Source organism: Podarcis muralis, chromosome 1 (assembly GCF_964188315.1).
Source record: "Podarcis muralis chromosome 1, rPodMur119.hap1.1, whole genome shotgun sequence".
In the NCBI taxonomy this organism is placed as follows: Eukaryota; Metazoa; Chordata; class Lepidosauria; order Squamata; family Lacertidae; genus Podarcis; species Podarcis muralis.
Window position 1 is genome coordinate 45,276,690 of NC_135655.1, and position 13,858 is coordinate 45,290,547.

At 41.4% G+C, this 13,858-nt stretch overlaps 1 protein-coding gene across 2 annotated transcripts in view; it reads left to right on the top strand.

The window, feature by feature from the left end:
* The window catches only part of MIDEAS (mitotic deacetylase associated SANT domain protein), a 73,739-nt gene extending 60,443 nt beyond the window's left edge, over positions 1-13,296 (top strand). For both annotated transcript variants that reach the window (XM_028724274.2, XM_028724265.2), the window contains exons 10-13: positions 1,037-1,186; positions 2,041-2,235; positions 2,531-2,748; positions 5,882-13,296. In XM_028724274.2, the coding sequence (XP_028580107.2) occupies positions 1,037-1,186; positions 2,041-2,235; positions 2,531-2,748; positions 5,882-6,107 (789 nt within the window). In that variant the 3' untranslated portion in view covers positions 6,108-13,296. The remainder of the gene's footprint in view (positions 1-1,036; positions 1,187-2,040; positions 2,236-2,530; positions 2,749-5,881) is intronic.
* The last annotated feature ends 562 nt before the right edge of the window (positions 13,297-13,858 follow it).

Below are 13,858 nucleotides of genomic sequence, written 5' to 3' on the forward strand. Positions count from 1 at the left end.
GGATATCAAATCCAAACTCCAACTCCTCCTCCTCTTCTTCTTCACATGTTCCAACTTTAGATTCCCCCCCCCCCCTTCATATTGTTAGCTTTCTGAGTCTTTGGAATGGGCTAGAATTAAAGTCTATATCAATAGATACAGGGTGGTAGTCAGCTTAGTTGAAGACCAACCATAATTTTTATTTTTATACCTACGTCTGAAATCTTCACGTCATCTGGGAGTGAGCCTTGTTTTATTTGGCAGGGCTTTCCTCTCAGTAGACATGGTTAGAATTGCACTGTAAGTCTGTGATTGATGTTGATCAAGCAAAGCACCAGCCAGTTGACTGCAAGCCAGGATACACTATTAGGGACGCGGGTGGCACTGTGGGTAAAACCTCAGCGCCTAGGACTTGCCGATCGTATGGTCGGCGGTTCGAATCCCCACGGTGGGGTGCGCTCCCGTCGTTCGGTCCCAGCGCCTGCCAACCTAGCAGTTCGAAAGCACCCCCGGGTGCAAGTAGATAAATAGGGACCGCTTACTAGCGGGAAGGTAAACGGCGTTTCCGTGTGCGGCTCTGGCTCACCAGATGCAGCTTGTCACGCTGGCCACGTGACCCGGAAGTGTCTGCGGACAGCGCTGGCTCCCGGTCTATAGAGTGAGATGAGCGCACAACCCTAGAGTCTGGCAAGACTGGACCGTACGGGCAGGGGTACCTTTACCTTTACCTTTTTTAGGATACACTATTATTGCATGTGCCCAGTAGAATTTATGAATCTCTTCCTTCACTTGCAGCAACCTATCCCCCTTCCAGCTCCCATGTTGCAAGCAAGCTCTGTAAGCCAGGAAACAAAAGGAAAAGTCAAATCATGCCAGCCTTCAGAAAGGATAGACATGAATGAGCTCTTAGCATTGTGGCCTGTGGCTTTGAAGCACATAGGTGTGGGGGTATATGAGTATGAGTGACAGACATGTTTATTGATATATATATATATTTTCATTTTCCTCCCATTTCCTCCCTTGTCTCTTCCCCTCCTCCTCTCAATAAATTCTACAGATTAAAACAAAGACTGTGGCTCAGTGTGTGGAGTTCTATTATACATACAAAAAGCAAGTAAAAATAGGCCGGAACGGGGCGTTGATCTTTGGGGATGTTGATGGAGCCAGTGAAAAAGCGGTTAAAGATGAAGTGGAAGTAGATATCAAGGTAATGTTCGGAATGTCAGCTTCACCCCACAAAATTATGCTGCCTACAGCTGTAACATTTTGTCTAAAATTGCATGAGACGACTGCAGCCTGAGCACACAAGTAGTCTATTGGTTTCTTTTGCTCATAATTTTTATTACTTTCATTAAACTTCACAAACAACAAATATAACCACAAAAATCATGTCAGTCACAAGCTTCTGCTTAGCAAAGCACAGTAGAGAAGCAAGGAAGGTATCCAACAATGTAAGTTATGAGCACTCCTGTCTTGTACATTCATTTTATCTTCAGGTAGGTGGCCGTGTTGGTCTGATGCAGTCGAAATAAATAAATTTAAAAATTGTCCAGTAGCACCTTAGAGACCAACTAAGTTTGTTCTGGGTGTGAGCTTTTGTGTGCATGCATACAAAATATCTGAAGAAGTGTGCATATCTGAAGAAGTGTGTCTGAAGAAGTGTGCATGCACATGAAAGCTTATACCCAAAACAAACTTAGTTAGTCTCTAAGGTGCTACTGGACAATTTTTAATTTTTTAAATTCATTTTATCACAATGATCTTTTGCCTCATGTATTACCCCACTTTCAAATGAGCATTGCATGTAAGAATACAATGTAGTACAAGTAAAATATACAGCATCAACAAATTGAATGTACTTTCATACAAATCAAGTGTAAGGAGGAGCCTTTTCCAGTTTCTCAACACATTTATTAAAACTTGAGGAGGTTCTGTTGGAATGGTGCTGACTGGACTCCATTGGACTTCTTAAGATCCCCTTCCTGGATTCTGCCTTTGCATTGATTTTTCTTTTTAAAAACTGACTTGCTTCCCTTCCCTTTTTTTCTTCCTCTTATGAAGAGCTCCCATAGGCTTACGCGAACTCTTCCTCCCAGAACGTATAACGAAGACTATGAAAACACTGATGAAGAGGAAGAGGAAGTAGAGGATCGGTTGGTTATAAAAGAGGAAGAAGTAGACACATATGAGTTTCATGACAAGAACAGCAACACCGCATACCCCAAACCCACACAGACGCTACACACTGAGGACCAGGTAAGTGTAGAATGACTTGTGCCATGACATCTAGAGGGATCCTGCGTTACAACATGTTTTCCTGTATTATTTGAAACTTTCTATTTTGTAATTTGTTTTTAAAAACCCCAAACTGTTAATACGTTTAATTTAATTTTATATTTACATATTTAATCCCCTTGCCTTAGTCACTGGATTCATCCCACCGCCATATAGATTTGATTGGTAAAATCCTCATCTCTGGCCATTGTCCAGCATCCACTCCCATAGGATTCCTAGTTGTTCCATCTTGCAATAGTTTTTCCTTCCTCCGAAGGTCGGTAGTCTCCTCGTGGAAAAACAGCAGGAACCTGGTGCTCCAAGAGCAGCAGAAGCCAGAGGCAGAACTTCAAGGAGGACAAAGGAGACGCCCATTAAATATCGGAAGACTTCTCCACCTGCCCAAAAGAGAAAAAGAAAACCAAAGCCCAAACAGGACACCGTCAACAAAGCCCAGAACCAAGAGGAGGAATTTCCATGTAAAAAATGTGGAAGGTAAGAGTGGGGAAACTCAGAAACGAAAACAAGGGTTCCATTGTTTCTTTTGCACAGGAGGAAGTTAAAAAAAATGTAGAACTAAAGAAGTGGTAGCCTATTTCGCTGGGTGGAGGCGGTGTTAATCGGTGTTCTAAAAGCTCCAATAATTATGTTATTGTAGGTTTTCATTCAGTCTTGTTAACTTTTGAAATAAAACAACTTTTCCTTTAAAAAAGAAAAAGTGCTTCCTGCAGTTGTAGAGATTCCTTAGTGTACATGTGCATCTTGCCAGAAAAATGCCATGGCCCATTTCAGAAGTTATGTACATTTTGCCGATATGAATGGTATGATTCCTACAGGGATGAGATGCTTCAGGGGGTGTTTCATAGGAGTCTTTCAGTAGGCACTGAAGTCGTCATATTTTCCTGTAACAACAGATACTAGTTCAGGATTGAACATGTAGGCTTCTACTGGAGATAGACTAAGAAAAAGAATGTTTGTTGCCTGCAGGGTCCATTGTGCTAGAAAGTGTTGTTCTCTGCCAGGTTTGCATAAACCCAGTGAACTGTGAGCCTTACCTAGTACAGTGGTACCTCGGGTTACATACGCTTCAGTTTACATACGCTTCAGGTTACAGACTCCACTAACCCAGAAATAGTACCTCGGGTTAAGAACTTTGCTTCAGGATGAGAACAGAAATCATGCTCTGGCAGCAGGAGGCCCCATTAGCTAAAGTGGTGCTTCAGGTTAAGAACAGTTTCAGGTTAAGAACGGACCTCCGGAACGAATTAAGTACTTAACTCGAGGTATCACTGTACTTAAAATGATGAAATGAAGAGAGTGAAATCACTATCCTTCTTTGGCGATCACTATCCATTGTATTCACAATTGTGTTGGCTGGTGGTCAACACTGTTTTCCAGTCACTTCCCCAGATGCAAAAGAGGTGAAGGCTCACTAGCATTCCAAGTTCTGTCTTCTTGCACTTGTTTCTGAAAGTGCCGTAGATAGAATATTGAGGGTCAGCCGCGTCTGTTTTAAGGATGATACCCTCCAGATGTTGTTGGACTGCAATTCTCATCATCCCTGGTTAGGGGCCGTTCTGGCTGGGACTTTGCAACAGCTGGAGGGCCACAGGTTCCCCAACCCTGATGTGGATAGAAGATAGTCATGATACTTGAATTTTCAAAAAGGGTTAGCCAAATCTCTTGTTGAAGCTTGCTAAGAAAATGAGCACCAAGTAAGTAACTAGAAGATCAGAAATGGAAAGATGCAAACCAACTGTGAAGAGAGAAATCAGTGATTTTAAGATCAAATTACAATTGCTGAAGATAGGGAACAAGGTGCAGATGATTTCTACCTACATTGGAGTAATGGTGTTACTTTCACTTTTTTTTTGCTTGTAAACTTCCAGGCACATTTGCATATGAGTAAAACATTTAGCTGAAGCCTATTCAGTGCGTTAATCTGCTAGCAAGAGATTTTCTTTTTTTAAAAAAATAGCTGCTCATATCAAGTTAAGGACCAGTTGGATGTTTCAAAAAAACATTTGACCCATGGGGAAGACCTATATAAATGCGCCTGACCCTTTCTGTGTCCCAGCTAGGTTCCCATTGCTGTTTTCGCCATGGAGCTCATTTCTCGAAAGCAGGCAGCCGCACAATCTAGACAATGTTTGGTGTAAAACCAGAGTGAAAATCGTAACAGTTCAACAGAACTCTTACTAAGTGCCATGAGAGGGAGGTGGCATGTCTCACCTTGCTTACAAGATTAAATTTTGATTAGTCAGTCACCTTCATGACTTTTTAAATTTCTGCAATGATGTTTCATACTGTACGCCACCTTGCTATTTGATATGGTGGAATAGAAAATGCTTTCATAGGCAAATAAGATCATAGTCGGTTTTGTGGGCCTGTTAAACCTAGGCCAGTCATGGATGATGATGTACACTGGTCCCAGGTGACAGGAGGGTTAGGCTGACTAGACTGTTAAAGAGCTACTATAGGTAGAGTCAGTGTCTTAAACATTCACCGTGGAATTATTCAAGATGCCTATGCCATTGCATAAATGGCTTTTGAAACTTGGTGTTCGAACAGGCTTGTCATGCAGCACTGTGGGCAGGAAGAAGTTGCTGTGCAAAAGATTTTTATTTTTTTTTACATGCAAGTCCAAAGTTTCCTTGGGCATATGGAGCTAATTATGTGGTTGTTTGGATCCAGACCAGAACTCACTTGCATATGCCCCCCCCCCCAACACACTTACCTCTTTCCTAGGAAGCCCTGGACAAGAGACAGGCCCTGTTCAGCAGACAGGATTAAACAAGGAGAGTGCAACATACATATATATTTATTTTGCTTGGTCTTGGAATGGAGTTCGGGCTTTGCAGAATGACAGGAGGCATGTCAGTCAAGCCAGGATAATCACAGAAGCAACTGGGTGTACTATTATTGGATATGATATACCTTGAGTGATTTCTCCCCTTATTGTATTTCGGTAACTGTGCATCTTACTCAGGGTTTGTTTTAGGTCTTAAGTTGTGCCTTTTTCTCTTTAAAGGCAGCTTACTGTCACAAAGATACATCAGTAGTGGCTATTAGCATAAAGCTAAGATTGGAAACAACCATGTTCGTTGATCAGCAGGTGCCAGGGACAAAAGGGAAAGCGCTCTCCACCAGGCCCTGTTTTTTGTTATCCTTTTAGGGGCATCTGACCAGCCCCTACTGGAGACAGAATGCTGGACTAGACTCACCATTAATCTGTGTCCACAGCTGCCTGTACCTCAGATTAAGTTAGTATGTTGGCTAAGTACAAACACATAGCTAAAGGAAATCACAACGGTTGAGTCCACAATCACTTCACAGAATCTGCGCTACAAGCGCAATATGGTTTGCTACAGATATTACAGCACATAATCACGGAAGACTCCATTTTTTATCTAGGCCTCCCAGTTCACTTATCCTTCCCAATGGCCAACACTGAGCATACATTAAGAAGAACACGGGAGCAGTTTTGTTTACTGCAGTGCAGTTTTCACTGGTGGCCTTGCCTGGGCAAGTTAGCATCTTTTGGGGAGGATGTTGAATCTCTCCGATTCACGAGAGAAACCAAGGTGAGCTAGAGTAAGTAACGGCGCTCTTATGTGTTTTCCTCCAGAATCTTCTACAAGGTGAAAAGCCGCAGCGCTCACATGAAAAGTCACGCTGAGCAGGAGAAAAAGGCGGCGGCTCAGAAGCAGCGCGAGAAGGAAGAAGCAGAGGCGGCGGCGGCAGAGGCAGCGGCTCGCAGCCGAGCTCAGCAGGCGGAAAGCAGCGACAGCGGGAGCAGCAGTGGCAGTAGTAGCAGCGGCAGCAGCAGCTCAGATGACGACGGAGAGGTGTAGCAGAGGGTCACAGAAGGAGGCTGCAGGAGCTGGGCTGGCCCTTTGAACCTGGGAAGATCTTTTCCATTGCTGCACCTGTGTAGCTCCACATCTGAACAGACACCCAGCCCTCTTGCTTCCACTACCTTCCTCGCCTCACTAACACGGACTGGTGGATTTTGAAAAGAAAAGAAAACCATCACCTTGGAAGTTTCTACTTTTTAAAGAAAACCAAAATTTTATGAATCACTTTATTTATAAATTAACTGTTTCGGTAGCTATTTGAACAAATGATCATGGCATGGAATTCAGCTTTCCTTCAGTTCAAATTACCCTTCCATGGGATCTCTGGGAGTCATGAGCGCAGTGCCGGGGTGAGGGTGGGGCGTCAGGGTGAGAAATCTGCTGGGGCATCAGTTCTTGTTCCCATACTGTTTTGTCCATTTCCAACCTCCAAGTTTTACCTGCAGTTCCACACTCATTAACTTTTTTAGTCTACCTGGTTAGGGCTACAGCCAATACATGTTTTACCTCCTCCATCCTTTGTTACGAGGATTTATTTTCCAAAGGAAAAAGATGTCCAGAAAAATCTGGTAGGGAGCAGCCTCTGTGGGATGACCTTTGAGAGTAAAAGACTTGTCTTTTCAAGCACAGGAAGCCACATATGTTGCTAGCATTAATTCAGCCTCGCCCTTGGCTGTTGAATTTAGAAATGCCATGCAGGATTGACCATATATCTTGCACACACTTCTGGCGACTGGAGGCAGGGGCTGTTGCTGACACCTAAACTATTGGAATGGTCAGTAGTTTTGAGTGCAGAACACAGGCTTTTCTTACAGCTTCTGTCCCTGGGATTATGGATAAAAGGAGCTCAGGTTAATAGGATTGGGGATAGAGAACCTTAAGAGAACCACTGACAATCTGAATAGATGAGATTGAGTTAGATGAACCAATGGTCTGATTTGGTGTAAGGCAGGTAAATATTCATACATTGCAGCTACTGTGGTATTTTTGCCAAAAAGTGGCAGAGAGGAAGCCTTTGGATTTCACCCTGAAGCTGCCTAATTAGATTGGGGATCATGTTGTTTATTTACCTGTTCAGTCCTTTTTCAATACCTCCACAAAAGAAAAGCTACTAAAAGAGAAAGAAAAAAATGAAGCATTGTATGTTTTCCTTCCTTCCTTCCTTCCTTCCTTCCTTCCTTCCTTCCTTCCTTCCTTCCTTCCTTCCTTCCAAAAAAGGCTTTGAAAATACCCTTATGAGAACACTTGACTGATATATTCATTCATTCCTAAGCATTTTGCAGCCTACACTGCTGTGCTTATCATTTGCCAACCAAAGAAGAACCTTCATTCAGAACTTGCACAACTAGCACTCCATGGACCCAATACATTATTTTTAAAAAAATGCAAGATATCCAGCATATTGGGAGGGGGGAAACTAGACTTGCAGCGATAGTGTCCCAGGATCTCTCTCTTTGGAAGAAAGCATTAGTAAAAGTGGTACCTCTAATTGTGAACGTAATTTGTTCCAGAGGTCCATTCTTAACCTGAAACTGTTCTTAACTAGAGGCGTACTTTTGCTAATGGGGCCTCTTGCTGCTGCCGCTGCACCGCCGGCACACAATTTCCGTTCTCATCCTGGGGCAAAGTTCTCAACTTGACGTAACTCTTCCAGGTTAGCGTAGTTTGTAACCTGAGGTGTTTGCAACTCGAGGTACCACTGTACTTTAATTGGCACCTGTGCTATCATTGACTGCAGCGTTTGCAGTTGTCATCTTACACTGTGTAGAGAGCTATCGCCACATATCAAGAGGTGAAAGTCTACTAGTTTTCAATCTTGCAGTGGACGGGCAAAGCAGAAGGCTTTTCTGTCCACCAAAAAGTTGCCCTGTCAAGAATTGGTATAGATATACATAGAGCACTTTAACTGAAAGTGTTTAAGAACACTTAAACTGAAATGTTGCTGTCAGTAGTAGGGCTGGTTTATTTATTATTATGCTGAGGGACAGCTATGATGTGTGGCCACTGGGTAGTCCAAGGATTATGACTTTTTAGTGACTATCTGTAAATTATATTCGGGAAGGTCTAGGACTCGGCACTAAAATTCCTGACTTCACAGATCTATAACCTCCTAGTTATGCAAATATGAATTAATTTATTTGCCAGTTTCAATTTTCAAACTTGGTGTTTTATTTGCTCCTAAAATAATGTTGATCTAAAATAAAGGGCTGTTAACTGTGGAGGAGGAGGAAGTAAATCTTCATTAGCTGTTAGCAGATGCAAGCCACACGAGTAGTTTTTTTTTAGCCTTCTAAAACCGTGAGGAAAGTGAAAGCTAAGATGTTGAGAATTTTCTAAACTGCATTATTAACATTGTGCATCGGAAGTTTTGAGTGTGTCACAATGGGATTGTGTCTTTGTGGTTTTCTGGATCTCCTGAAAACTGCTGAAATCACAACTTTCTAGAAGTGTACATAGAAGTGATAGAAAAGGTTGCTATAAACTTCACCTTTAAATCCTTATTTCCCATGGCCAGTGGCAATCTGACTGACAAGTGATTATTGAAATACTTCATCCCTCTGAAGAAATTGGTTAATTTGAGTAAAGCATAATAAGTTTCAATCTAACTCAGCTAGATTGCTGTTGACATTCTGAGAGCTGAGCTGCATGACCAGAGGAATCGTATATATTGTAGTTTTTACTGGATTAAAGGTGTGGCCTCATGATTGCATATTTTAATGTTGTCATCCATATTTTTTTAAAAAATGCACAGATAGAGCAAATACCCTTTACTTCCAACTTGGAAAATGGTGGCACGTGGTTTTGCAAGCAGGAGCTTCCAGCTTTAACCCCTGGTATCTCCATTTAAGAGTTTACGATGGCAGACCTAAGAAATGCATCTGCCTAAGGATTTTGGAGAACTGCTGCTAGTCAAAGGATACAGTAGTGCGCTAGATGGACCAATAGGCTTGATTCTGTATAAGGCAACTTAAAATGTGTTTAGTGCTTCATAATGGAAAAACTCGCATCCACATAAAAAATTACTGTTTGAACATTTTTCAACTGTAGTATAATGCAAATTCCACTAGATTTCTTATAGGAGTCCTTCCAGCACATCATAAAAACAGACTTCAATGAGATGGGCCAAGTTTTGTGCTTTTTCTTTTTACTCCTTTTTTTGGGGGGGGGGCAGTTTCAGAAATTTGTCAATGCAATCAGACTATTTTCTTCCCTCCTTTGTTTTGATTTGAACCTTTGGCATTCAGATTATAAAAAAATTGCACAATCATTTGTGATACATCATAGTAAAGAAGTATATTTCCCCCCTTTTAAACCTGGCTCATTCTGGGGTGTGTAGCTTTTAATTGCATCTTCTAGAAATGTCTTGTCTCAACTCTTCTTTTCTTTTCTTTCTGCACTTAACCTAAGACTTATTCCTGCCCCGAGGTGCAAAAAGCTTTGCTAAGATATTCACTAGTAAACGGGACAGAAATCTGCCCCCTGGTCATGCATTAATGCTCTGAAACAGAGGTCTAGATAAGAAACTGATATTTTTAATTTTTTTAAAAAAGGTCTGCCTTAAATGTGGGAATGAAATTAAAACAATGTTTTATTCTGAGAGAGACTACCGGTATATTTTATAGAAGTGAACAAAGTAGCCAGTGGGCATTTTCTTGAAAGAAAAAGGTGGCGTGTGTGAATCGAAGTAGCAAATCTCTCTTCTTTTTTTTGGGGGGGGGGGAATGTACATGTGATTGATCTGCTTCCTTCCCAAATACAATTTGCACAATCTAGCACAGAGCAGTTCGGACTTCCTTGTGTCCTATCTTGTAGCTATGAAAGAAGAGGCTCCGCAGATATGACTTCAAAATCTTATTTATAGTATATGAATAAGAAAGATCACGAGTAAGTCTGAAAAAAGTTAATTATCCCCATCTGTTAAACTTTGCAAGAGATAAAATTTTAATGGTCTATTTTTTATTGTAACAAAATGGAAAACACGTTTATATGGGAGTGGATTCTGCGTCATGTCTGTTTCAAAGGCATGGGACATAATCCAGTAGATTAGCCATGACTAAATCCAATTGAAATAAACGGGAATTCATAGCAAGCTCTGATTTTTATTTCCCATTCCATTGTTTTTGAATGGCCTTAGGCCAGGGGTAGGCAACCTAAGGCTCGGGGGCCGGATGCGACCCAATCGCTTTCTAAATCCGGCCCACGGTCAGTCCGGGAATCAGTATGTTTTTACATGAGTAGAATGTGTGCTTTTATTTAAAATGCATCTCTGGGTTATTTGTGGGGCATAGGAATTTGTTCATTCCCCCCCCCCCCCAAAAAAAAATAGTCTGGCCCACCACATGGTCTGAGGGACGGTGGAGTGGCCCATGGCTGAAAAAGGTTGCTGACCCCTGCCTTAGGCTATGGATACATTTCAACAAATTAATATTGACTGGGCTTCCTTTAAGCAAAAGCAGAACTGAATTGTCTTTATCCCCTGTTCTTACCTTCCTTTTGATGTACATGGAGGGGCAGAGCACAATTATGCTGACTGATGCTGAACTCTGCATTTTTTTGCCTCAATCCTGTGTGAGTATCTTAAAATGAAACAGTGGATGTACAAATGTATGTATACAAGAGAAGTATGTGCAGAGACATCTTTAGTGTGATCAGAGATCCACACATGCAAATTGTGGGAGGAGTTAGCAAATACTGTCCCCTCCTTTATGAAACACAGGTGGGAACAAAGCTCTTGCGTTCTAGAACACTGGATTTCAAGTATTGGGTCACAGTCTAGCCTAAGGTGGGTCTAAACAGCACCACTTCCATAAATCAAAATACACACTAAAAATTAAGTAGTTGATCCCCAAATACGGCTCCCCCAAAATTAACTAGTGTGTCCCAAATCCCAAAAGGTTGATAATTGGTGTCTGAAAATGAATTTGCTTCAACACTGGGTGGGAAATCAGTGGTATAAAAGCTGGGTTTAACGTGCTTGGTTCTTTAAATCATTGCAGCTGTTACTCGCCTTGGATACCTACTTCCATTATCTTGATTTTTCCCATATTACAGTGCATCTATAATTGACATTATTTTATAGCCAGTGGTCTTCATTTGGAGTTTAAGGTTATTTTAGAAACTAGCAATATCTCTGTTTTATGTCTTAGCCTGGTCAGTGGAAATATTTTATAGTCAGGTCCTAATAAATGAGAAAATCCTTACAAATAAGTTCACAAAATGTAGTAGCCCACCATTTTTGACCAGTCCACTTACCCAGCCATCTTTGTTAATAATTTGTGGCTCCTTTTGATGACCTGAAGGGGTATGAGAAATCTTCCTGTTTCCAGATACTTCCCTGGCTGGTTACCTTGCAGCTGTTTCCCTTCACCACAGACGATCAAGTGTATGGCTATCTTCAAACCTGGATGTGTGGCTCTTGATGATAACCACTCCTGCTATTGAGCTGCCAATGGTATGTGGAGAATCTGGCAGACTCCCCACTTGGTGCCTTTCTGTTGAGTAATAGTCAGCATCCTGTGAGAGAGGATGTTTATGAAGACGCTCTCTTGAGGATTAGCTGCAGCTCTACAGTATGATGCAGTTTCACATTCAGCACAGCACTTTAAAAAGTTATTTTCAAGGCGGTTAGTGAATTTGGGAAACTGGCTCGGTGCTGCAGCAGACATTAATTTCTGATTGCTGCGCATCCTTTTTTAATTGAAAAGGAACTGGACAGGAAAATAGTTTCCTGGCTGAACTGCATTCCTGTAATACCACTTTAGTCAAAATATGCATGTCTACTCAGTAGCCAGCCTTACTGAAGAGCAGATAAGTGTGCTTAAAGGCTGCAAGTCCAGTTACTAGGGAGTAAGACCCACTGGGTTTTGTGGCATTCTTAGAAAACATGCTGCACATCCCAATTAACATAAGATGGTTGAAGCTTCAAATTAATGCCCTCTCAGTCGCTGGGAAAACAGCAGCTTGCCAATCCATGCCCATGTTTTGTGGTAGCATAGCCAAGCAAATCACTTGTGTAGAGAACCATAATTTCAGTTATCTCTTGCATTTAAGACAGTGAAGAGGTGGTGGGGTGTTTATCTGTATTCACCTGGCTTTGCTTCCATTTTTCCACCTGCTAGCAAGGGATCTTCAGTGTATCTCAAAGGGTATATTTTTAAGGCTTTTTCTGTTTGTCAGTCAATACTTGTGTCCCAAGACTTGCCCATGCACTTACTTCCTCTACTGCAAGTTCACACAAATGGTCTTCTAGTGAGCACTTTCATAGGAGTTAATTCAGTATTTTTGGAGGATAGGGAAACAGCACAAATGCTTCTGCTTTCTTGGCTATGTCTCTTCCCCCTGCACCCCTCCCCCAAGAACCCCAGATCTTAAACCCATCCACTGGGTTCAGCTGTTCCTTTAATCCCTTCTATATGCCGCTATGCTGGAGCTGAAATCCCCCCAGAACAGTGACTGTGCAACTTCATTCATTTCAGAGGGGCTGCTCAGAATTCCTGCCCCAAGCTGCGTTGAAATGAGTGAAGGTTGCGCGACTGGCTATAGTGCATGATAGGCTATGGCTCTAATCTCCAGCTGCTTACATTTCCCTTCTCTTCTGCCCCGACCCACCCCCTTTCTGGAATATGGGATTTATATCAACAGCTGAACCTATAAAGATGCGCAGCTGCTTATCATGAGAGAGAGGTGAATATATATTTTTGTAAAATACAATTGTGGCTTTTGTTTTTAATACCACCTCTTTTTTTGCATCTTCCAAGTTTTATGGTTGTTCTGAAGCTGAGATTTGGTACAAATTGGCTTTCCTGGGTCTATGTTTTAATTCGTAATGCTAGAGTTTTTGTGGTGTACAGAAATAGTCTGTCTTTGTGTAATTATTGTATAAATGCTTTTTATCAAAAAAAAATAGAGCTTTTATTTTAACAAACATGCAGGAACTGCCTTTTGTGTATTTACTGCACCTTTTAAAAGACTGTTACATATTAAAATATTGTACATACAAAAATATTATATACCTCTTATGTACAGATGTGATAGACAATTTATTTTTGTGCTTTTGTTTTTTTACAAAACATTAATACACTAAGAAGTCTTGCTGATGTGATTTAATGTACTCATGTAACTTATTTACTTCTGAATGTTCCATTGTATCTTTTCAAACCTTTTATTAAATAAGGTTTAAAAGCAACTTTTGTAACCCAAGTTTTTTAAAATTATTATTAAATGATCTGAGAGAGGGTGGTAAGCTCTCTCTCTCCATCTACTAAGGTGCTTTTGGTTTGTTTTAACATAATTAAATATGATCCGTGAGCGCCAAGGAGGAGGTGTTGTTTTCCTGCTGGTAGTTTTGATTTTTGTGTATGATTATTGGCTCAGTCTGTCCTCATGTCAATAATAATAATAATAATAATAATAATTTTCATTTCTTACATTCTGCCCTTCTTCTCATGAGAACTCAGGGCAGCTATCAGTAAGAGTACAGCATTAAACAAAAGTAGAACCAAAGTGCTAAATAGAACACACTTTCTGGAATAGGGCTGAAGCTGTTGGCTGTAGTAACAGTATGGGGCAATCTGACCTCTACAGGGAGAGTGCCAGAGCGGAGATTTCCTGTCTCTTGTGGTTAAGCCCCTGGGCCGTAATGATCAAGGGAAGTACAAGCACAATCCCTGTAGATCAATCCGCTGCTACTGGGAAAGGCGATCTTTCTCCATGTGTGGATCCTAACTTGTTTAGGGCTTTTCTGTGAT